Source organism: Moschus berezovskii, chromosome 5, assembly GCF_049115385.1.
Source record: "Moschus berezovskii isolate FMDL1 chromosome 5, NW_MosBer_1.0, whole genome shotgun sequence".
NCBI classification, from domain to species: domain Eukaryota; kingdom Metazoa; phylum Chordata; class Mammalia; order Artiodactyla; family Moschidae; genus Moschus; species Moschus berezovskii.
The window spans coordinates 22,364,133-22,386,804 of record NC_142464.1 but is presented as its reverse complement, the minus strand read 5'-3'; the positions used below and the strand labels follow the sequence as shown (position 1 = coordinate 22,386,804).

The following is a 22,672-nucleotide window of genomic DNA, read 5'->3' as shown; positions in this document are numbered from 1 at the left end:
GCTATTTCAAACATTAGAGCCAGGCATTCCACAAGACTTGAATACACTGCGGGTAGTGTCCGTGAGCTGTGACCAATGCAACGTTATCTATATGGAAGGATCCTTACCTAATTGGTTTCATTCTACTCCCAAAAGATAATAAGGCCAGTCTACTAAAAGGAGTTGTTTTTTTACAGCTCTCATTCCTGTAACTCTTGTAATCCAGTCATTTGTGTGCTTCCTTCATGAGGATTCAGTACAGCTGTGGTGCTGTTGTCCCTCTGATAGGAACTCTAACTCAGTGTAAAGCCCCAAAGGTCTGTTACTTACTTTTATTTTATATTGTACTATATTTTATTTACAGTGTTGTGTTTGTTTCAGGTGTATAGCAAAGTGATACAGTCATACATATATATATATATGAATTAACAAAAGCAGTTCCTGTCTTTTGATGGGGTGCTCATGGTTTATAACATAAATGGCATTATTTTGAGAGAGGGATAACTTAGGTATGGCACTGGGTTTGTTTTCTTTTTGCAGCCTGAGGCAGTTGAAAAATAACTTAATGTAGCTTTTTACAACTGTGTATTCTATAGTATTTTTTCATTTGGTGAAATTTTAACTGTTAATGTTTTTGGCATTGTGCTTTGTACCATTTATTAAATAAATTTAAAAAAAGAGTTGTTTTTACAGAAAGACTCCATTATCTTCACTTTGTTAGATGTTATTCCTGTTTTGTACATAAAATAATGACCATTTTGACCTCCTGACAATCTTGCGCATCTATCCATACTGACAGAAATACCACTTTTTCACTTTAGGCAGAAGTAGTTATAAGCTAACAAAACAACCTTTTAATTAGTATTACTAGTCTAGACTATTCTGGGGGGTCACTGAAGAAAGCCTGCTCAAGAAGATGGGTTTAATTTGCTTTTTCCCTCAAATTTTAATTGTCTTCATTGCAACTTCTTTGTACCTCAGTTTCTCTACCTATGAAATGAGTACAGCCATATCTGTCCCTAGGAGAGTTGAGTCAAAAGACTTTAAAAAGACAGGCATTGTTTGAAGGCAATATAGTTTTATTATTTTAAAATATCAATATATATCTTGCAAAGAGCTGCTAAAAGCTAGTTTCTTGGCATGTGATTTTATTTTTTCATTAATGTATTCTATAGATAAGGAAAATATCATCCTTAAAACTTAAATATACGCCCTGTTGTACAGAATTCAAGCGAAGACAGCTTAATATATATACACATAAGTAATTACAGATATGTACATGTACATGGGTTCCATTCCGTTCCGTTCCGTCACTCAGTCGTGTCCGACTCTTTGCGACCCGGTGGACTGTAGCCCACCAGGCTTCTCCGTCCATGGGATTCTCTAGGCAAGAATACTGGAGTGGGTTGCCATTGTACATGGGTTAGTATACATATATTTCCTAGCTCTGTTTGGTGGGAGGGTCTAGAAGCAGTGACACCCCAGTAGAAACAAGCTATCCACTGTCCAGATCTTGGTTTCTAAATGCCATTGGAAACCATTCTTCAATCAAAGTAACCTTTGAAAAGATGCTGATTCTAGGCCTGGAGCGGGGAATATAGAAGATGAGCCTGAAGCAACTTTCCTACTTCATAAAGAGTCAACCTGACATAATTCCAACAGCCAAGCTGGAAGGATTTGTATATATTACCCAGAGTACAAAAGAAATAAGCATGAATCCATACTGATACAAATCATTGAATAATAAGTGGGTGAGGGGGAGATTAACAAGAATTTCAAGTAGTATAATCCCCTATCAAAATGTGAAATGTAATCTCGCCCATCCCCCACCTACCACAGACAGGACTTGGTGATTGGTTTCCAAAGAACAGAAGCATAGGAAGGGAAAAATAGTAACTTTAGAGTGGAGAAAACTAACAGATACTACCTTAACCAAATGTCTAGAGTTAACCAAACGAGCTGGTAACAATCAACTACCAATATGATTTTATGAGAAGAACTGGTCAACTCGGTTTTCTTCCTAAAAATCTATAACCCTAGTCCAGACACAAGGAAAGACTAACCCAAATTGAGGGACGTTCTACAGGACACTTGACCGGTACTTCTCAAAACTGTCAAGGTCATGAAAAACAAGGAAAGGCAGAGGAACCATCACAGACCAGAGGCTAATCAGACATGATGACTAACTGCAGTGTGGTATCCTAGAGTGGACCCTGGAGAAGAAAAATGCCATTAGTGGAAAAACTAGTGCAAGTCAAATAAAGTCTAGAGTTGCATTAACAGAACCAACCAATGTTGGCTTCTTAGTTAACATTAGGGATAAAGTGTATATGAGAAGCCTCTATACCATCTTTGCAACTTTTTGGTAAACCTAAAATTATTCCTAGACAAGTTTTTAAAAATCTGAACATAAAAGCTGCTTCTACTGATATCTGTACATTTATGATAATGAATTAACTATTTTACAAAGACATTCTGACTTCGTCCTCTTGAGAAAGCCAAGGTTGCCAAGAAAATCCATGACTCTATTGTACATTTAAAGCTACCCAGTCAAATATTGCTGACTGGAGTCTAGTTTGCTTACTTAGCAGTGAGGGACACATTTGCTTTGTTTAATAGAGGACATCTGTTAGCAGAAGAGTGCCATCATCTCAGTCGGGAAAGCCATCAAGTTCTCAGCAATGACATATATTCCAAGTTAGGAAATGTGGTCCTTTTTCCAAAACATATTTTAGTTCTTCTCAGTTATTTAAAAAGATTGATTTAATGATTTAAAAATAAACATTTCTCCCAGTATTGTCTTTCTCTTTCCAAGTGGTTTATCTTAATAACTTTGGCCATAGGTTACCCAGAAGACATACACAGCTTGGGCGAGGGAAAGTCAACAGCCAGTGGTAAGCAAAGAATGGCAGAGGGACACAGCTGAGCCTTCCAAGGGGCTGAAGAGATTTTCAGTGGCAGCTGAAGTTCTGGGATTTGCTCTTAAATATGCGTTAATAATTTTCAGCATAAATTGAGCTCTATAAAAGACTGTTTTTTGTATCTTGTTTTTCCATCTCTTTTGATTCCACAGTTAAAGACTTAAAAAAAAACCCAACAACATCAAGAACAATTTTGTTAAGGCCACTATTAGTAAAAGGTTTATGATCTTTTAAAAATATCCCCAAATCTATTATGAAGAGCAAGTACTAAGGAGTAAATACAAAAGCATAATAGATTATATTGCTCTGATGTGTGTTAAATGACTCGTCATTTTTTCTTACTGAATCCATATTTTCTCCAATAGGCAAAGATTATAGCATGGCTCAGACGGTAAAGCGTCTGCCTATAATGTAGGAGACCCGGCTTCAATCCCTGGGTCAGGAAGATCTGCAGAAGGAAATGGCAACCCACTCCAGTATTATTGCCTGGAAAATCCCATGGACGGAGGAACCTGGTAGGCTACAGTCCATGGGATCGCAAAGAGTCAGACACGACTGAGCAACTTCACTTTATGGCATTTGTCATGAGTGGTTCATAAAATGGGAATGGCTACGCTTCTGAATTCTGTTCATGTCATCTTATAGGCACATTATATTAATACCTAGATACCCTAGTTTTGCTTCCTGAGAGGTCCCAGCAGATGGTTCCAAATTTACAAGAGAAACAGACATGCCCTTGTCTTTGTGACTAGTCCCGTCATTCACAGAAATGGGGCTTATTCATTATGTTTCAGTGGGCTATGGAAAAACTGTATATTACGTGTTAATTAAAAGAGCAAAAATAACAGTCAGATCCTTCTGGGCATATATGTATATTTTAAATTTTACAGAAAACAAACATACTTCTAAGTGAAGACTTCACCCTATTTCCAAATAAGATAATGTTGAACATACCTTACCATGAATTTCACGTTTGACCTTATTTTTTTGTAAATACAGTTGTGAAAATTGAGTCATACTCTTTCTTTAAAAAATTCTCCCCTTAACATGCACCGCTTTCTGTGACTGGTCAAGACAATGTGGCACACTAAGGCAGCAATGTCTGGGAAGATAACCTGCATTTGTTTCTTTAGTTTGAAGTTTTAATGTTAAAGTAAGGTCTTAAAATAATCCTTTCACAAAAATAAGGCAACTTTAGGCTGTAAAAACATTAGCTCTTTGTCAAAGGTTATGTTCTCTGTCCTCATCCGTGGTCACCACCTGTCAGCATCTTCTTCAAAGATCGGTTTTTTCTTCGTAGCGACACCTACATGCGGCTCGCTGGCTGTCCAAGTACGGCTTACAGCCTAAGTGTATAACGCTGTCAAACAAGAGTTCCACCGTGGTTTCACAGGCTGCAAAGTAAGAAAGTGCCATCACTGTCGGGCAACTGCAAAGCATCAGTCACTCTTCACATGTATTACATGCTTCAGCCCAGCGTCAGGCACAGCCTTGGTGGGCACTTAAACCTATTTTAGGTGAACGTCTTCCCAAGCTCTCACAAACTAGTCACATAAATACAAAGTCACATACATACAAAGACTTTTCATTTCAGCCTCTTCACCTGTATGTTTTCTTTGCATGCAACTTATTCAACCCGACTTTTTGTACCAGACAATGGGTCGCTCTCAGTAGCACTGATAAGCTCATCACTGTTCATTTCCCTTGTATCTGAAAAATACCATTAACAGAGAAGCCTGGTAACACTCTGCAGTTTGCACTTTAAGGAGTGACTTTTAGGTGCAGAAAAAAATGAAGGTTAAAAATGGAGAAACCTCAAAACACTTAATTATAAGCCAACAGCTTTTAATGGTCACACATTTAAGATGCTTAAAGTAAATGGACCTCAGTCTCTCTCTTTGACCAATATCCAAATTTGGCTAGGGAGGGGAGACGCAGGAATCGAAGGTGTTTTTCCTCTGGTGGGAATTCTCAATTTTTTTGAAAGACTGTAAGAAAAGACAATAGATTTAACTTTTCTTATTCTAAGAAACCTAGAACACCCAGGTAAGATGATCTATTTTTTTAACATTTTTTTAAAGTTTTCTTGGCTGCACTAGGTCTCCGTTTTTGTGCACCGGCTTCTAGGGAGTGGGGGCTGTGCTTTGCGGTGGTGCATGGGCTTTTCTCGCCGCAGTGACTTCTCTCGTAGCCCAGAATGGGCTCGAGGGCAAGCGGGTTTCAGCAGTTGTGGCTTGAGGGCTCTAGAGCACAGGCTTTGGTTGTGGCACATGGGCTTCATTGCTCCATGGTGTGTGGGATCTTCCCAGACCAGGGACCGAACCTGTGTCACCTGCACTGGCAGGCGGATTCTTATCCACCGCACCACCAGGAAAGTCCAAGATTATCTTAATATATTATACTTACAGGGACGTGGCACAGAGTGATTTTTAGTTATTCAAATACTTCTAGTTTCCAACATTCAGGTTAAGAAAGAAACTTTTCATTACAAATTGTTGGCATCTTCAGTTTCCAAAAGATTGCGCCATTAAGGAATACAACTAACTGCAGAAGTGTAAGCGTTATGCTTATTAAATAGGAGATTATAAGGAAATTGGTTTCATCATTTAACATTAGTGTATCCTTAGGTCAGAAAGCAGAAATGATATGTAGCTGTGCTTCAGCTGGACAACTAGTTTACCTTAGCCAAAAGCATTTAAAGGGATTCAGAGAGAGTGAGTTCAAGCTTCACTTGGAACAGAGATTTCCTCCTTCTTATTACTCCCTAGTTATTACTAATAATAGGATTTCAAAATCCAAGACACCTATGAGACTTGGGGAATACTGGAGTAGACAGATGTATGTAACTTGGGACAAGTTACTTCTTTCTGAACCTCAGTTTACCTCCTTTAGAAAGGGCATAATGCTAACTAGTACTTTGGGTTTCTGTGAACATCAGTGAAAACATGTCTCAAGTATCTAGCACAGTATCTTATGGAAAGTGTTTAAAAATGGCAGTTTCCTTTCCAGCCTCTTCTTCTTGCCCTTCCTCTTGTTATTTCACTGTCTGGTATAGTCTTTGGCTTGTCAGTGTAAAAAAAAAATCTTGTTAACTACTGGTATTTGTACAGCAATGTGTATTTCTACAAATAGTTCATTTTACCCTTATGACAACTCTATAAGATGGGTATTATCATTCTCATTCTATAAATGAGGATAGTGAAACACCCAGTCATCTTTGCTGACTCTGCAATAACCATCATCATGAATATGTGACTACATGCTGAGCCCCATGAGTCCACTTAGCAGATCACTGAGCCTGGGGGTGCTTTTGAGGACCTTCCCAACACAGAGACAGAGTTAAGATGCAAATCTCCGGCACTTCCTACTCCAAATCCACTGTGCTATACTGGGAACCTCACTGGATCCAGAGTTTCAAACTTCAGGCCCTGGACAATTAGGACTATACTACAAGGCACAAGATCTTGGATGAATTCTTCTCTGCCTCGCACACCCTCCTCCCAAGGTTTCCTACCACTTTTTGCTTCCGTGACTGTAAATCATTTTAGATGACAAAATCATCTTGGGAAATTGATAGGACTATGTCACAACAGATAAGGTAATACAGAGTGAGAGATTTCTGTCGGTAAATCTGACACGCACACACACGCACCCCCATTGCATGGAATCAGCCCTACCCTGCACGTGCTGAGCCAGCCCCAGCGTTCTCTGCACATCTCTGCAAATCTTGGCCAGGCAAGACTGAAACGCCTCGTCACAGTCGTTCTTGCTTTTGCCGCAGGTCTCATAGCACCGGTCGTGCTGGTTGCAGCACTTTGTCAGGGAAGGGATGCCGATGTTAAGCTGAAAGCGACATTTGGGTGGATTATTGTTGATGAAATTCAACCTTTCTCTGAAGGTGTACATTCAAAGAGACTTAGAAATCAAAGACAATACTGTTGTATAGATAATTTTCAAAATTTGTTTCTGCCTCCAAATGTTTTTCAGGTTAAATCTCTCTCCATTATTCTCACTTGCACCCCCCACGTCACTGCATCCTCTCCCTCGAAACCACGCCCCAAAGCTCCCTATTTTGCCACGTTAGAGTACTCGCAGTCATCTGCTGGTAGCGAACACAATTTCCAAGACACAAAACATAGTTTTAAAAACAAAAAGATAAAGATAAGAACTTTAGAAGATTTTTGCAGGGGCTACACAAGTCTGATTTTTGGCTATTCCAAACTATTTTGTGTCTCCTCCCTCAATACAATGTTAGTGTTACTCGCTCAGCTGTATCCGACTCTTGGCGACCCCATGGACTGTAGCCCGTCAGACTCCACTGTCCATGAGATTCTCCAGGCAAGAATACTGGAGTGGGTAGCCATGCCCTCCTCCAGGGGATCTTCTGACCCAGAGATCGAACCTGGGTCTCCTGCATTGCAGGCAGATTCTCAATACAATGTTCTTTTTATGAAATGTCACTGACAACGTCTAAGCTCCCACAACTGAATTTTTCGTTTTTATGTTTAATCTTTAAGTGTTCACCAATTCCCTAAAGATATTATTATTCCTTTGAATTCATAGTTATCTTCAACTATTTTAAATAATTTTATATGCAATACCTTTGTGTCCAGGAACCTCTTTCATAAAACATTTTCTTCCCATAATAACTTGGCTCAGATTCAGCCTCCCTTATAACAAACACACAGCTATCCCACTCAGTCTAGTTTCAACACAGACAATACTATGCTTTCCTATACTTTTTCATCCTAAGTAGTGTTACTTCTATACTCCAAACTTTTCAATCATATTTGTGACATAATGGAAGTATCATTTAAATGGTATTAACATCTACAGGATTAGAAAAAACAAAACATGCCTTTTACATTATTTAGTTTCGTTCGAACTTTCTGTGTTTTAGCTATAAAAGATCACTGTTATGACAAATAAAATCATTTCTGAACCTGAGAACACACTGATGGTTTACCAAGTGTTAGAAAAACTACCAATCATAAAAACTTACGAATAAAAAATAATATTTACATGAACACCAAACAGTGGGGAGCCACATCCATTCGGTGGGGAGGGTTTATATCCATAACGTGGAAAAGGCTTAGATCCTGTAAAATACAAATGTCATAAAAATTAATTTTCAAACATGTTAGAAAATACACAGTTTACAATATGCTGGACTAGCCTTGGAAATATTTACTGTTTGATGCTGACATAAGTGAATATGTGTTAAATTGGATAAGCATTGAAAATGCTGATTTGTCTACCAAATTATTTTTACTTCTCAAGCAAAATATGTACAAATGTATATATGTACACATAGATGGCAGTTCATAAAGTGTTCTGACAGTTTATATGTAATCCTACACCACATGCACATATAAACCCTTATTCTGGACTTCTATTTCAGAGCTTACAGGCCAGACTGGGCCCTTATGTATGAAACATAAATCCAACCTATTTTCCTGCACGTTCTAATGCTTATATTTTTAGGTTAAAATCTACAGGGCAAGAACTGGGTCTTACCAGCCTCACTCACTGTTCCACTGCACACAAACCTTCATAACTACTGTGTGTGTGTTAGTTGCTCAGTCCTCTGGGATTCTTTGCAACCCCATAGACTGTAGCCTGTCAGGCTTCTCTGTCCATCGGATTTCCCAGGCCAGAATACTGGAGTGCGTTGCCATTTCCTCCTCCAGGGGATCTTCCCAACCCAGGGACAGAACTGGCATCTCCTAATCGCAGGCAGATTCTTTACCATTGAGAAACAACCTGAATGTCTATCAGCAGATGAATGGATAAAGATGTGGTGCGTAAATACAATGGCATATTCCTCAGCCATAAAAAAGGATGAATAATGCCATTTGCAGCAACATGGATGGCCCCAGAGACTACCACACTAAGTGAAGTAAAACAGAGAAAGACATATCACTTATATCTGAAGTCTAAAAGAATGGTACCCATCAATCTATTCACAAAAAACAGAAAATACTTACAGACTTAGAAAACAAACTCATGGTTACCAAATGGAAAAGGTGTGGGGGAAGGGATACACTAGGTGGTTGGGATTAACATATACAAACTACTATACGTAAAATAATCAACCCACACCTATGGTACAACACAGGGAACTCCACTCAGTATTGTGTAATAATCTATATGGGAAAAGAATCTGAAAAAGAACAGATATATGTACCTGTATAACTAAACATGGACGTGAGAGTCGGACCATAAAGAAGGCTGAGCACTGAAGAACTGACACTTTCCATCTGTGGTGCTAGAGTAGACTTGAGAGTTCCCTGGACTGCAAGGAGATCAAACCAGTCTGTCCAAAAGGAAGTAAGCCCTGAATATTCATTGGAAGGACTGGTGCTGAAGCTGAAGCTCCAATATTTTGGTCACCTGATGCGAAAAGCTGACTCACTGGAAAAGACCCTGATGCTGGGAAAGACTGAGGGCAGGAGAAGGGGATGACAGAGGATGAGATGGCTGGATGGAATCACTGACTCAATGCACATGAGTTCGAGGAAACTCAGGGAGACAGGGATGGACAGAGAAGCCCACATACTACAGTTCACCGGGTCGCAAGGAGCCAGACACGACTTAGCGGCTGAGTGACAACAATAACTAAATCACTTTGCTACACACCTGAAACTAACACAACACTGTAAAGCAACTATACTCAAATATAAAATTTAAAAAAATTTAAAGAGCTTAATAAAAAGAAAAAAAGGTTAATTTGATATGGACACCAAGATTACAACTGTATTAATACTATTTTAAATGTTGTTATAAATGGTATTATAAGCTGCTGAACGTTAAAAGTACTTAGCATTTCTACTGGGTGCCAGTTTTTACTAAGTGCTATGAATTAAACTGTGTCTCCCCGCACCCAAATTTATATGCTGACGCCTTAACTGTCAATGCATTTGGCGATAGGTTCTTTGGGAGGTAATTATGTTTAGGGGAGGGGCCTCATGAGGGGATTAGTACCCTTTTAAGAAGAGGCCCCAGAGAACTTGCTTTCCTTGCGCTCCCTGCCCCCACCATGCATGAAGGCCGAGGTCTGCAAGCCAGCAAGAGAGCCCTCACCATAGAGAAGGGTTGCCTCAACCTTGATCTCGGACTTTTTAGCCTTCAGAACTGTAAGAAACAATCTCCTGTTGTTTACATCACCCAGTCTGTGGTATTGCATTATATCAACCTGAGCAGACTAATACACAGTGCAAGTAAAAACTCAACAGCAGAAGAAACAACATAGAGTCAAACCAAAAATCCATAACTCGTTGTGGTCACTGTCTCCTAAAATACATAAGCAGAAATTACAAATTATAATTTCTCAGCATTTTTGTACAGAAAGCTAAGGGGAAAATGGGCTATGAATAAGAGTTTTAAAAACAAACCGAACCCACTTCGCATAACTACACACAAATACTATTCACTGATCTCATTTTTTAACTCAGCAACTGCTCTTATCTTGATGCTTTACATTTTATCATCTGTATGGACAGTTGAAATCTAAAGATCCACCTGGACTAAGACAATGATAGTTCTTTTCTACATATTTTTCTTAATTTGGTTTAAATATTTTCAACAGACCAATGTCTTTCACCTGAAAGACACTGAAGCAGATGAGAGGCATAAGGGGAAGGCTCTTGGGTCTCAGAAAGCTCTTACTACTGCGTTTTGTAGGAAGCACAGTACAGAACTCCAACCTGTTTTCTCAAACACTTGAGAGTTTAAATTTCTGTTTGTTCACCCCCAAAAAGCCCTAATGCCACTTTCTCCGCCAGTACACTCGCTCTCCTATTTTCTTCAATCTCCAATACTTCCTGGGGAAACGGCAACCCACCGCAGTATTCTTCCTAGGAAAATCCTATGGACAGAGGAGCCTGGTGGCCTACAGTCCATGGGGTTGAAAAAGAAATGAGACATCACTGGCCGACTAAAGAACAACAACCAACATTTTCATTCCCACCTTCTCACTCAGCGGATTACCTCTATTCCTACTTCACTGAGAAAACCAAGGAATGAGAAGAGAACTTGCACATTACCCACCCGGCATCTGTACACATATCCTACACCTTTGGCGCGATTAACAGAGATATGCCATCACTGCTCCTGGCCAATCTATTTATGTACCAGAACTCACTCCTCTCATTTACCAAAGGACGTAACTCCAGTAATTCTCTTTTCTCTTTTCCTCATTAGCGTTTTTACTCTCTACTAGTCATTATCAAAAGCATACACATATGCTACTATTTTCCTAAGTGAAGTCGCTCAGTCGTGTCCAACTCTTCGCGACCCCGTGGGCTGTAGCCCACCAGGCTCCTCCGTCCATGGGATTCTCCAGGCAGGAATAGTGGAGTGGGTTGCCATTTCCTTCTCCAGGGACCTTCCGGACCCAGGGATCAGGTCTCCCACATTGCAGGCAGACGCTTTAACCTCTGAGCCACCACGGCAGAGGTTATTTTTTTCCTAATGAATTATTTTCCTAATGAATCACAAAACTATCTTTTCCATGATATCCCCCCTTTCAGTTAACATCAACTCCATGCTCACAATTACTCAGACTAACAACTCCTTTTTTACTCTACTCACACCCTCCTTCTAAGCTATTAGTAAACCTTTCAAGCTCTTCCTTCAAAATATATCCAAAACCCAACCTCTTCTCACCACCTTTACTGCTACCAGCCTGAACAAAAGGACCGCCACTTTTGGTCCGAACGCCTGCACTTGCCCCTCTGCCTCCATTCTTGCTCCCTGCCCTCCATCTCCCTTGACTCTTTTTATTCTCAGTACAACAGCCAAAGGGATCCTGTTAAGACATCAATCACTGAATGAATTAATGGCTTACTCATAATTCTAAAAACACTTTACAAGCCAATTTTTATTTTCTATATTTCAAAGGAAATTGGAAAACTTTTCCCCCTCAATCCTCTCTGCTGTCAAGGAGAAAAAAAGTTAAAAAAAAAAAAATAGTGGCCATTAAGTTTGCTCCACTAAGTTACTTTATTTCACTCTCAAGAAAGCCTTGTTCCCACCCCAGGGAGGAGTAAGTCTTCATACTGCTGCTCCTTCCACAGAGCAAAGATGAATGGATGCAACAAATCTGTGCCCTTTAATTCAACGCCGCTTCTGCCATTAAGTTTTTTGTTTTTTTTTAAAGGCTCCCTTGACTTCTTTATTGCTGCTGCCGCTGCCAAGGTGCTTCAGTCATGTCCGACTCTGTGCGGCCCCATGGACAGCAGCCCGCCAGGCTCCTCTGTCCACGGGATTTTCCAGGCAAGAACACTGGAGCGGGTTGCCATGTCCTTTATTGCTGCTGCTGCTGCTAAGTCACTTCAGTTGTGTCCGACTCTGTGTGACCCCATAGACGGAAGCCCACCAGGCTCCCCCGTCCCTGGGATTCTCCAGGCAAGAACACTGGAGTGGGTTGCCATTGCCTTTGTCCTTTATTGCTGCTGCTGCTGCTAAGTCACTTCAGTCGTGTCTGACTCTGTGTGACCCCATAGACGGAAGCCCACCAGGCTCCCCCGTCCCTGGGATTCTCCAGGCAAGAACACTGGAGTGGGTTGCCATTTCTTTCTCCAATGTGTGAAAGAGAAAAGTGAAGTCGCTCAGTCGTGTCCGACCCTTAGCGACCCCACGGACTGCAGCCCACCAGGCTCCTCCATCCATGGGATTTTCTAGGCAAGAGTACTGGAGTGGCTTGCCATTGCCTTTATTGCTACATCCCTTAATTACCATGCTCCTCTAGTTTTGAGATTTGTCTGTTTCTATTTGGTTCTGATAAGGTCATTCACACTTCAAAATATAGGAAAGGTTGAAACACTGTTCCAGGGAGACTTCTCAAGTAATAGCAATTAAAGAACAATTTTCATTATGTCAGAATTATTAATTTGGTGATTTGGAACCTATGAGTTCTATGAGCAGACAGTACTTACTAAGACACAAAAAGATTTTCACTGAAACATACCATTTCCTAAATTCTCAAGTTCATTGTGTTTTTTATGCTGGAAACTTTGCTCTAAACGGTAAATTTAGTGAGGACGTGGAAGAGGTTTAAGGAAAGGGGAAGATTAAAGCAATATTTTTAATAAGAATAGTATCCATGGATCCTAGAGATTGTCACACGGAGTGAAGTCAGACAGATAAGGAGCAGTAGACACCACTTATACGTGAAATCTAAAAAGAAATTACACAAATGAACTTATCTACAAAACAGAAACAGACTCACAGAGAACGATATATGGTTGCTGGGGGAAAGGGCAGGGTGAAGGAATAGTTAGGGAGTTTGGAACGGTCATATACACACTGCTATGTTAACAATGTCTAACCAACAAGGTCCTACTGTACAGAGTAGGGAACGCTGCTCAACGTTATGTGGCAGCCAGGATGGGAGGGGAGTTTGGGGGAGAATGGATCCATGTACACGTATGGCTGAGTCCCTTTACTGTCCACCTGAATCTATGGCAACACTGTTAATCAGCTATACTCCAATATACAAGTTAAAAAAAAAAAGAATAGCATCCATTTAACTTCAGAGATATTTTAAATGTAATAAACTCTAGAACCCTTGACTCATAATCAGTTTATGAAGACTGATCCTTCAAACTTCTCCTATCTCAGTAAATGGCAGCTACATCCTTCCTTTGGCTCAGGCCAAAACCTACAGAGTCATCCTTGCCTGGCCCTTCAATTCTGGTGCTTTAGCTTATTGTTCCCTCTGCCTGGATTGTTCTTTCCCTAGCTCATCAGTGTCACCTTCACCATTTCAGACTTCTAAAAGTAGGATCTCATCAGTGAGGCCTTCCCTGAACCTGTTTAAAAGAGTAAACTAACCGCCTCCAGCACCCCCACCGTTGGCTCCTTGCTGTACTATTCTGGAAGTGCCGGCCACTTCAGACCTCCACACACTGCAGACCTGGCTTATTTTACTTAGTCTTTAGTTTACTGTCTCTACGCACCAGAACGTAAGCGCCATGGACACGGATTCTGTCAGTTTTATTTCACATTTTCCCATTTTTCTGTCGGTTTTGTTCACTGCCAAATCTCCAGTTGGTAGAACACCTGACATAAACCAGGCACTCAAATATTTGTTTAATGAATGGGGATGACTAAGTAAAACGGTGACGTCTGTCTCCAGAAAAGCAAGCATTTAATCTTCAAGCTACTCTCTTATTCCTCCTAACAAGCTCTAAAAGGGCAAAAACACCTTTCCTGATCGAATACTGGTAGTAGATTTCAGGCATACATTTAAGAAGGAATGATATTTAGCAGTTCATAACATACAACACATAATTCATTCTTTACCTCCATTAACAGAAAAGCAGAAATTATGACTGCATGTTACATCATGCTTTCACATGACAGAGTCCCTTTAAATTCACCTTTTTATAGTTCAGTTTTACTACTAAAGTCACCGAGTTCCTTTTACTTTGAGCTGCCAAACATGAAATTAAGTAGGCCCCACACTTGTCCACATATATGGGAAACATGGTCTCCCAATTACTCTCAGCATTCTGAATTTCAAAAAGAAGCCCAAGTACCTCATCTGAACTATTATAGCATTTAGGCATTCAAAAAAGTCAAGGGCTTCAAAAGATCTCTGCCTGAAATACCAAGTTATCACCAACAATGACACCAAACAAGTTCTCAGATTCAAACAGAATTCAAGTTTAAAAATATAAAAAGTAAATCAAAAGAATAGTATTAATAGCAACCAACAATGAGAAGGCAGGTCACTGACATCTAAGGAGAGAAAATTCCCGTCAAGTATTGATAGAATCGTTCTAGAAGAGTCAATCAGAACTCTTTCTCAACAATAAAGTACACCAAAATCTGTACAAAGGTCGCGATTTATTTTCTGTAGCTTTAAAACTTAAACCAATTCTTGAAAAAGTCATCATAAAACAGCATGGCTTGAAAATTCTCCGTATGTTTTGCATAGTCAGCTAATTTAAAGGCTCTAAAATCAGTCTGTTTCACTCCATCCCCATGAAGCGTGTGTCACTAAGTTCTTAGGCAATCGTGATCACGCAATTGCAAAAAAAAAAAAATGTAATTCAGAAGCAATGAAACAGAATGGAGAGTACTCTCAGGCGGTCTCCCAATTCTAAAAGCAGTGGTGTGAACTTGTCAGCAGGCTGCTCAATCACAAGAGTGGCAAGATCCTGGCGGTGCTTACGTTTTTCCAGGGCCAGAAGGACACCGACAAGGTTCGCCGGGCATCTCACACCTCCACGACCCCAGTCCCCCCAACAGCCCCGACAGCGTGGGCCCCGCAGGGCCGGGCTCCCCTCACCGTCACTGCACTTGTACTGGCAGAGCCCGTCCTCGCCTCCCAGGAGGTCCAGGGCGGCGTTCAGGTACATGTCAATCTTGTGAACGCCGTTCCGGATGGTCTTCAGGGTGGCCCTCCAGTCGGTGGTCTGGGCTTGCTCCTGGCACCTCCCAGCGGCGGTCAGGAAGAGGACCAGGAGGACGGCGAGCAGGGCCATCCGCGCAGCGCCCGGCCCACCCCGCGGAGACGTCGGAGCGCCCCAGGCAGCGGCGCGGGCCCGGGGCTAGGCAGCGGCGGCCGGCTCCACGGCCGCGGCCCCCGCCCGGCTGGGAGGCGGGGCTCGCGCGCGCAGCGAGCCCTCCAGCCGGGAGACGCGCCGCGGCAGAGGCGCCGGGCGACGCGCACGCGCGGAACCGGCCGGCCGCTGCGCGGCGCGCCTGCGCGGAGCGTGGAGCGTCAGGGGCGCGGGGCAGCCGGGAAGGCCGCGTGCTCCCGCTGCCTGCCCGCCCGTGGGGGGGCCCGACTGGCCTGGGAGGCGGGACCGCCTGGTGCCTGTTAGTACTACCTGCGGGGTTGGTTGTGCTAACTAAATACCATGCCGGGCCCCAGATCCCAGACAGGCGGATTAAGTTCACCCCGGCGTCAGTGGGCATCGTTATGTTTTGAAAGCTCTTCGGGTAACAGAAGGGTGTAGCGAGGTGGTGAACCCCCGTGACCCCCTCTGACTTGGGGGCGTGCGGCCCAGCCCTCCCGAGCCGAGCGACAAGCTGTTCAGGGTGTAGACAGCGTCGGAGAAACAAGCCTCTGTAGTCCCTTGCAGAGGGCGTCGCGAGGGGACCAGCTGATGCGGGGGTTTGAAGCCGTGATTCTGCGATACATGGAATGCGAGTTCAGATTGGCATCGCCCCGTCTTGGGTCCACACCGGTCGCCTTGGATGGACTACGGTGGCCGCGGTTGGGGGATGGGGACTGGAGCATGTTAACCCAGGCCCTGGTGGTGCCTGGCTGACAGATGTAGATGCTGGTTGAGAAATTTTAGAAGAAAATGGTTTGACAGTAAAAACCATGAGTTTCCTTCCGTAATAGGGAAAAAGTCATACTATAAACTCGAAAGCATTTAAAAAAAAAAAAACAATTTTCCTACTGAAGATGACATTTTGTAGCTTCATGGCCCCAGTGACGTTTCCCTGTATTTTTAATCCCAGCGCAGTGCAGAATCCTGAAATAACAATTACAGTAGTTTTTACCAGAGCTATAAATACGTAGTTATTTTAGTATCCTGGCAGTTTCCAAGAATTTTACAATAAGATCCAGGGTAATACTGCAAGTGTTGAGAATGGATGTGACCTTTCTATAAGAATTACACCAATAATTCTAGTTTGGCGTTTTGTGTTTGTTAAGCTTCATGAGTTTATAATAAATGTGCAATGCAGTGCTCATAAGAATTTTATGTGTCTTTATTTAAAGTTTACTCTTTGCCAGACACTTCATGGACTCGCTCTCTTACACTCAAAACAACGCTTTTCAGGAATACAGCCTTTGGACAAATTAGAACCAGAAAAGGGCGTCCCTCCCCGGCTGACCTATGAGCCTAACCCCAGGCTAGGTTACTGGGGAGCAGCCAGGCTTAAGTCTGCCTTCAGATGCTCAGCCAGGAACCTCAGCGCTTTGATCAACTGGAACCATAGTGGAAGAAGAGGAGAAATGTGCTTGAGGGGTATTATCCTTTTTACCATAAGGGAGTTGAAGTGCCTACAGAGAAGTCATGTGATAGGATCCAGTCAAATCAAGGCCTCTTTCACACCAGTTGTGGAATGAGAGCACAGAGTCCTAACCACTGGACTGCCAGCAAATTCCCAAGACCTCTTTCTGCCATCACAAGATGCCAAAGATTTTTTTTCTTAATTTTTGGACAGCACATTTCAACAGCTGGGAAAAGGAAACATAGAGTTCTTTTTTTGGTCTGCTTTCTGGAGCTTTGGGTTTCTCATCTCTAAAGTGTGGATGTTGTCCTACAGTACCTCTGAGGTCCCCCCAGCTCCCTTGACCAGGCTTGGTTCTTTCAGAGAAACTCTGTGGTATAGGACTAAGTCTTCATAAAGAAAAGACAAAATATAGCAATGTTACCTGGTTCCAGCCCTGTTATAGATGCCCCAAGCCTCTCCTTTATACCTTTTCTCTATATGTATTGCTGCTGCTGCTAAGTCGTTTCAGTCGTGTCCGACTCTGTGCAGACTCATAGACGGCAGCCCACTAGGCTCCCCCGTCCCTGGGATTCTCCAGGCAAGAACACTGGAGTGGGTTGCCATTTCCTTCTCCAATGCATGAAAGTAAAAAGTGAAAGTGAAGTCTCTCAGTCATGTCCAACTCTTAGCAACCCCATGGACTGCAGCCTACCAGGCTCCTCCGTCCATGGGATTTTCCAGGCAAGAGTACTGGAGTGGGGTGCCATTGCCTTCTCTGATGTATTCCTGGTAATCTCACCTAATTTCTTATACTCTAAATGCAACCTCAGGTTTCCCAGGGGGCTCAGTGGTAAAGAATTCGCCTACCAATGCAGGAGACATGGGTTCAATCCCTGGGTTGGGAAGATCCCTTGGAGAAGGAAATGGCAAGGTATTCTTGCCTGGGAAATCCCATGGACAGAGAAACCTGGTGGGCTACAGTCCATGAGGTTGCAAAAGACACAACTTGGCAACTAAACAACAGCAAATACAGCTCCAGCTCTGCGAATTCAGATTTCATCCTGTTTGTATCAGCTTTCCTTAGGGGTTAAATCCTCAAACTCCATTTCCTCTGGCTGATAGAGATCTCTTCTTTTTCTCAAATAAATCTTCTTTTCTACTATGTTCTTCATGGAAATCACTGCCATCTTCCAAGAAAATAAGATTCTAAGTTTTATTTTCACTTTCTCTTCATAGTCAATCATTAGATACTGTTCCGCTGTAGTGATTCCAAGATTTACTTTTTCCTCTCAATTCCTGCTGTCAGATACCAGGGTATGACATTGATCACCTGATCAGCTGCATAATCAGGGCTGATCATGCAGGGATCAGCACAAAGTAAAAATCCAGGTCTCCTTGTTCAAAAATTATTAAGAACAAGTGTTAATAAGTGTTCAGAGTGTTAATGGGAGATATAGTCTGGAACCCTTCTGAGTCCAGGACCTTATGCAAATGCACTGGATGCTTGCTCATGAAGCCAGGCCTGATTGATAATATCATACAACTCCTAGATGACCCACTTCCATCTTTTCTTCTAACTACTTAGCCTGCTGCTGCTGCTGCTAAGTCACTTCAGTCGTGTCTGACTCTGTGCGACCCCATAGATGGCAGCCCACCAGGCTCCCCCGTCCTCCAGGCAAGAACACTGGAGTGGGTTGCCATTTCCTTCTCCAATGCATGAAAGTGAATCAGTCGTGTCCGACTCTTAGCGATCCTATGCACTGCAGCCCACCAGGCTCCTCCGTCCATGGGATTTTCCAGGCAAGAGTACTGGAGTGGGGTGCCATTGCCTTCTCCACTAGTTAGCCTAGAATGTTTGAAAAGAGGCTCCTTTACAGGACACTTTCATATAATCAGGAAAATCTGTATTTATCATGACAGACACTATTGGTTGCAAACCCATGGCTTCCAGATCTTTCCTGCTAGCAAATGACTGGTTTTATCTATATACACTTTGTCTGTGGTTTGGGCAGGAGCTGAAGCCAGGAAGCCAGTTAAGACAAAATAAACTAGGTAAGTTATTATTATGGCTTGGCCCAAAGAAGAAGAAGTGGAAGTATGAGAAGTGGTCACATTCTAGATATAACTTGATGGTAGAGCCAACAGGATTTATTGATGGATTGACTATGGTAAAAAGGGAAAGAGAAAACTCAAGGATGACCATGAAGTTTTGGCTTAAACAATTGGAAGGATAGAGAGCTCTTACTGACTAAAATGGGGAGGATCCCAGAAGTAAAAGATTTCAGGGAAAAATTAGAAAATTATTTTCAGACATACCATGTTTGAGAAGAGTATTCTGAATTCACAGTTCAGAATGGGATAAGAACTGGAACTAAATTTGGAAATCGTCAGCATAGAAATGGCATTTAAAGCCATGGAACTAGATGAGATCCTCTAAAAAGTGAACGCATGAAGAGAAGCAGAACAGGGTCTAAGAGGCTGGAGATCGAGTAACTAAGAATCGGTAGAAGAGACCAGGAAGAAACAGCCAAGTGCAGCAGGAGAGTGCTACAACCCGGGGAATCTAAAAAGACAGAACCGTGGGTTCCACTGGTGTGGAGGAAGATGAGGACAGAATATTGATCATGGGATTTAATAGCATGGAAGTTACTGGTGAATTTTACGAGCACCTCTGTGGGGTACAGAGTTAGAAGAAAAGATGGAAGTGGGTCATGCGACGAGTTGACTCACTGGAAAAGACTCTGATGCTGGGAAAGGTTGGGGGCGGGAGGAGAAGGGGACGACAGAGAATGAGATGGCTGGATGGCATCACCGACTCTGTGGACATGAGTTTGGGTGAACTCCGAGAGTTGGTGATGGACAGGGAGGCCTGGCGTGCTGTGATTTGTGGGGTCGCGTAGAGTCAGACACGACTGAGCGACTGAACTGAACTGAACTGTGGGGTACTAGGGTCAAAACGCAGTTGTAGTCCAAGGAAGAAAAGATAGGAAGAGGAACTAGGGAAACCAATTATGGTGAAAACTATCAAAGCTAATTCTGAAAATATAAAATATTCTATTTTTGTGCTGATTCTTGTCTGAATGATTAAATGCCTTGGAATGGGAACTTCTGAGCAGTTGCAACTACACCATTTTTTACAGAGAGCTTCCCAGTACAGTTGTAAATAAGATCAGTCAGATACCCTTCTAAAAACCCCTTATGGTCTCTTCACTGGACATGGACATCATGGTCCATGATGGTATTAATGAAGTAAGAATGCAAAATGTATTGGGTTTAATGTAACATATTAACTCAAAATGCTTGGAAACTAGAATATTATGCAATCCTTTATGTGAAGGATTTATGTGATTTAAGGTTTATTTATGTGAAATAAAACAAAATTAACAAAATGCTAATAATCATGGAAAGTTTCTGTTTTTAGTGTTTCCCAGTGTCTCATTAAATGGCCTCAGCAGTGTTATCATGATAAAAACAGATGCCATGTAGTGAAACAATTCCAGCCATAATGATCAATTTTGACCCAATGCAAAGGCTGGAAGGTTAGTTTCTAAAAGAGGCTCAAATTAAGGGGGAATAAGTGCTAGGTGGGGCTTCCCTGATGGCGCAGATGGTAAAGAATCTACCCGCAATGTGAAAGACCTGGGTTTGATCCCTGGGTCAGGAAGATCCCCTGGAGAAGGGAATGGCAACCCACTGCAGTACTCTTGCCTGGAGAATTCCATGGACAGAGGAGCCTGGAGGGCTACAGTCAATGGGGTTGCAAAGAATTGGACACGACTGAACGACTAACACGTTCTCTTTCAAGTGCTAGGTTCTAGCCTCTGCCTTAAAAAGATTAATGGTTTGATAACTTTCAAGCTGGAAATGAAGGACAAGAAATGCTTGCGTCAGATCTGTAAACAAGGTCTGCTTCCATAATCTTAATATGTTGAAGGTAATGGCTCTTTGCTTGGGGAGGTCTACCATCAGACCTTTGGGCTTCTGTACCAAAATACCATAGACTGGGTGACTTACAAACAACAAAAGCTTATTTCTCATAGTTGTGGAGGCTGGAAGTTCAAGATCAGGGTGCCAGAATGGTGGGGTTCTGGAGAAAGCCCTTTTCAGGGTTTTGGACTGCTGACTTTCCACCATGTCTCCTCACATGGTGGAAGAGGTGTGGGACCTCTGGGGTCTCTTTTATAACGATACTAATCTCATTCAAGAGGGTTCCAACCTCATGACCTAGACACCTCTGAAAGATCCCACTTCCTGATACCATTATTTAACTTCTGTGCAGAGTACATCATGAGAAACTCTGGGCTGGAGGAAGCACAAGCTAGAATCAAGATTGCCAGGAGAAATGTCAAAAACCTCAGAGATGCAGATGACACCACCCTTATGGCAGAAAGTGAAGAGGAACTAAAAAGCCTCTTGATGAAAGTGAAAGAGGAGAGTGAAAAGGTTGGCTTAAAGCTCAGCATTCAGGATACTAAGAGCATGGCATCCGGTCCCATCACTTCATGGCAAATAGATGGAGAAACAGTGGAAACAGTGTCAGACTTTATTTTTTTGGGCTCCAAAATCACTGCAGATGGTGATTGCAGCCATGAAATTAAAAGATGCTTACTCCTTGGAAGGAAAGTTATGACCAACCTAGATAGCATCTTAAAAAGCAGAGACATTACTTTGCCAACCAAGGTCCCTCTGGTCAAGGCTATGGTTTTTCCAGTAGTCATGTGTGGATGTGAGAGTTGGAGTATGAAGAAAGCTGAGCACCGAAGAATTGATGCTTTTGAACTGTGGTGCTGGAGAAGACTCTTGAGAGTCCCTTGGACTGCAAGGAGATCCAACCAGTCCATCCTAAAGGCGATCAGTCCTGAGTGTTCACTGGAAGGACTGATGCTGATGCTGAAACTCCAATACTTTGGCCACCTGATGTGAGGAACTGACTCATTTGAAAAGACCCTGATTCTGGGAAAGATTGAGGGCAGGAAGAAAAGGGGACAACAGAGGATGAGATGGTTGGATGGCATCACTGACTCAATGGACATGAATTTGGGTAGACTCCAGGAGTTGCTGATGGACAGGGAGGCCTGGCGTGCTATGGTTCATGTGGTCACAAAGAGTCGGAAATGACTGAGCAACTGAACTGAACTGAACTGATACCATCACACTGGGTATTAGAATTTCAACATGTAAGTATGGAGGGTCAACCTAAAACAATAAAACAGCCAGTTATTTTCCCAATAAAACAGGTTTATTCTGGAGCAGCAAAGAATTACAATTCAAGACGTGCAATTGTCGTGAACCACATTCAAGTCCACATGCAAACAAAGGAAAGGAAATTCTTTTATAGAGGATATCAGGAAGTTGGGAGGGGCCTGTCATAAATGAAAAGGCCATTGGAGAAAACTCTGAGCTTGATGTATACTGGCTTTTCACTGGCCAATTTGTGACACTCTCATTGGCTGAGCTGTTACCAGACAAGAAGAAAATGTTTTTTCCTTTTGCTGGTGGTAGTAAAGTAGTAGTGTCACTTCCTGCTGGAAATGCAAAGTAGTTTCTTCCTGTTGGGATCTGTACCATTGATTAACATATAGAGGGCATATGCATGAGAGCCTCCTTTTCTGATCACCCAGCTGCATTTTAGTGAGGTTTCCCTTTATTAATTTTCACAGTGGGGCGCACATTTTCAGACCATAGGAATCAGGGAGAGAGATTTTCAAATGACCTTTGTGGCTAGAATGTAAGATCACTTGGCACACAAAGAGGAAGCAGGGAAGAAGATGGAAAGAAATCCACTTAAGTGAAATGGCAGGTTTTAGACC

At 42.3% G+C, this 22,672-nt stretch overlaps 1 protein-coding gene across 2 annotated transcripts; it reads right to left on the bottom strand.

Moving 5' to 3' along the window:
- Window positions 1-1,037: 1,037 nt before the first annotated feature.
- PLA2G12A (phospholipase A2 group XIIA) lies at window positions 1,038-15,584 on the bottom strand. Of its 2 annotated transcripts, none has more exons than XM_088836180.1 (4): window positions 15,082-15,584; window positions 7,923-7,999; window positions 6,578-6,743; window positions 1,038-4,294 (listed from the first exon to the last, which is right to left on the bottom strand). In XM_088836180.1, exons 1-4 carry the CDS (start codon window positions 15,392-15,394, stop codon window positions 4,176-4,178), a joined length of 675 nt encoding a protein of 224 aa, XP_088692306.1. In that variant the 5' UTR covers window positions 15,395-15,584; the 3' UTR covers window positions 1,038-4,175. The 2 variants fall into 2 exon arrangements, with proteins under 2 accessions (XP_088692306.1, XP_055290722.1); XM_055434747.2 differs by having other exon boundaries at window positions 15,199-15,574.
- Window positions 15,585-22,672: the final 7,088 nt, after the last annotated feature.

Excerpts from the sequence above, each read along its gene's own strand:
- PLA2G12A (XM_088836180.1), bottom strand. The coding sequence starts at position 15,394 with ATGGCCCTGCTCGCCGTCCTCCTGGTCCTCTTCCTGACCGCCGCTGGG. Across the intron at positions 8,000-15,081 it reads CCTTCTGGCCCTGGAAAAAC|GATCTAAGCCTTTTCCACGT; the intron begins GTAAGCACCGCC and ends TGTATTTTACAG. Across the intron at positions 6,744-7,922 it reads CCCCACTGTTTGGTGTTCAT|CTTAACATCGGCATCCCTTC; the intron begins GTAAATATTATT and ends TGTCGCTTTCAG.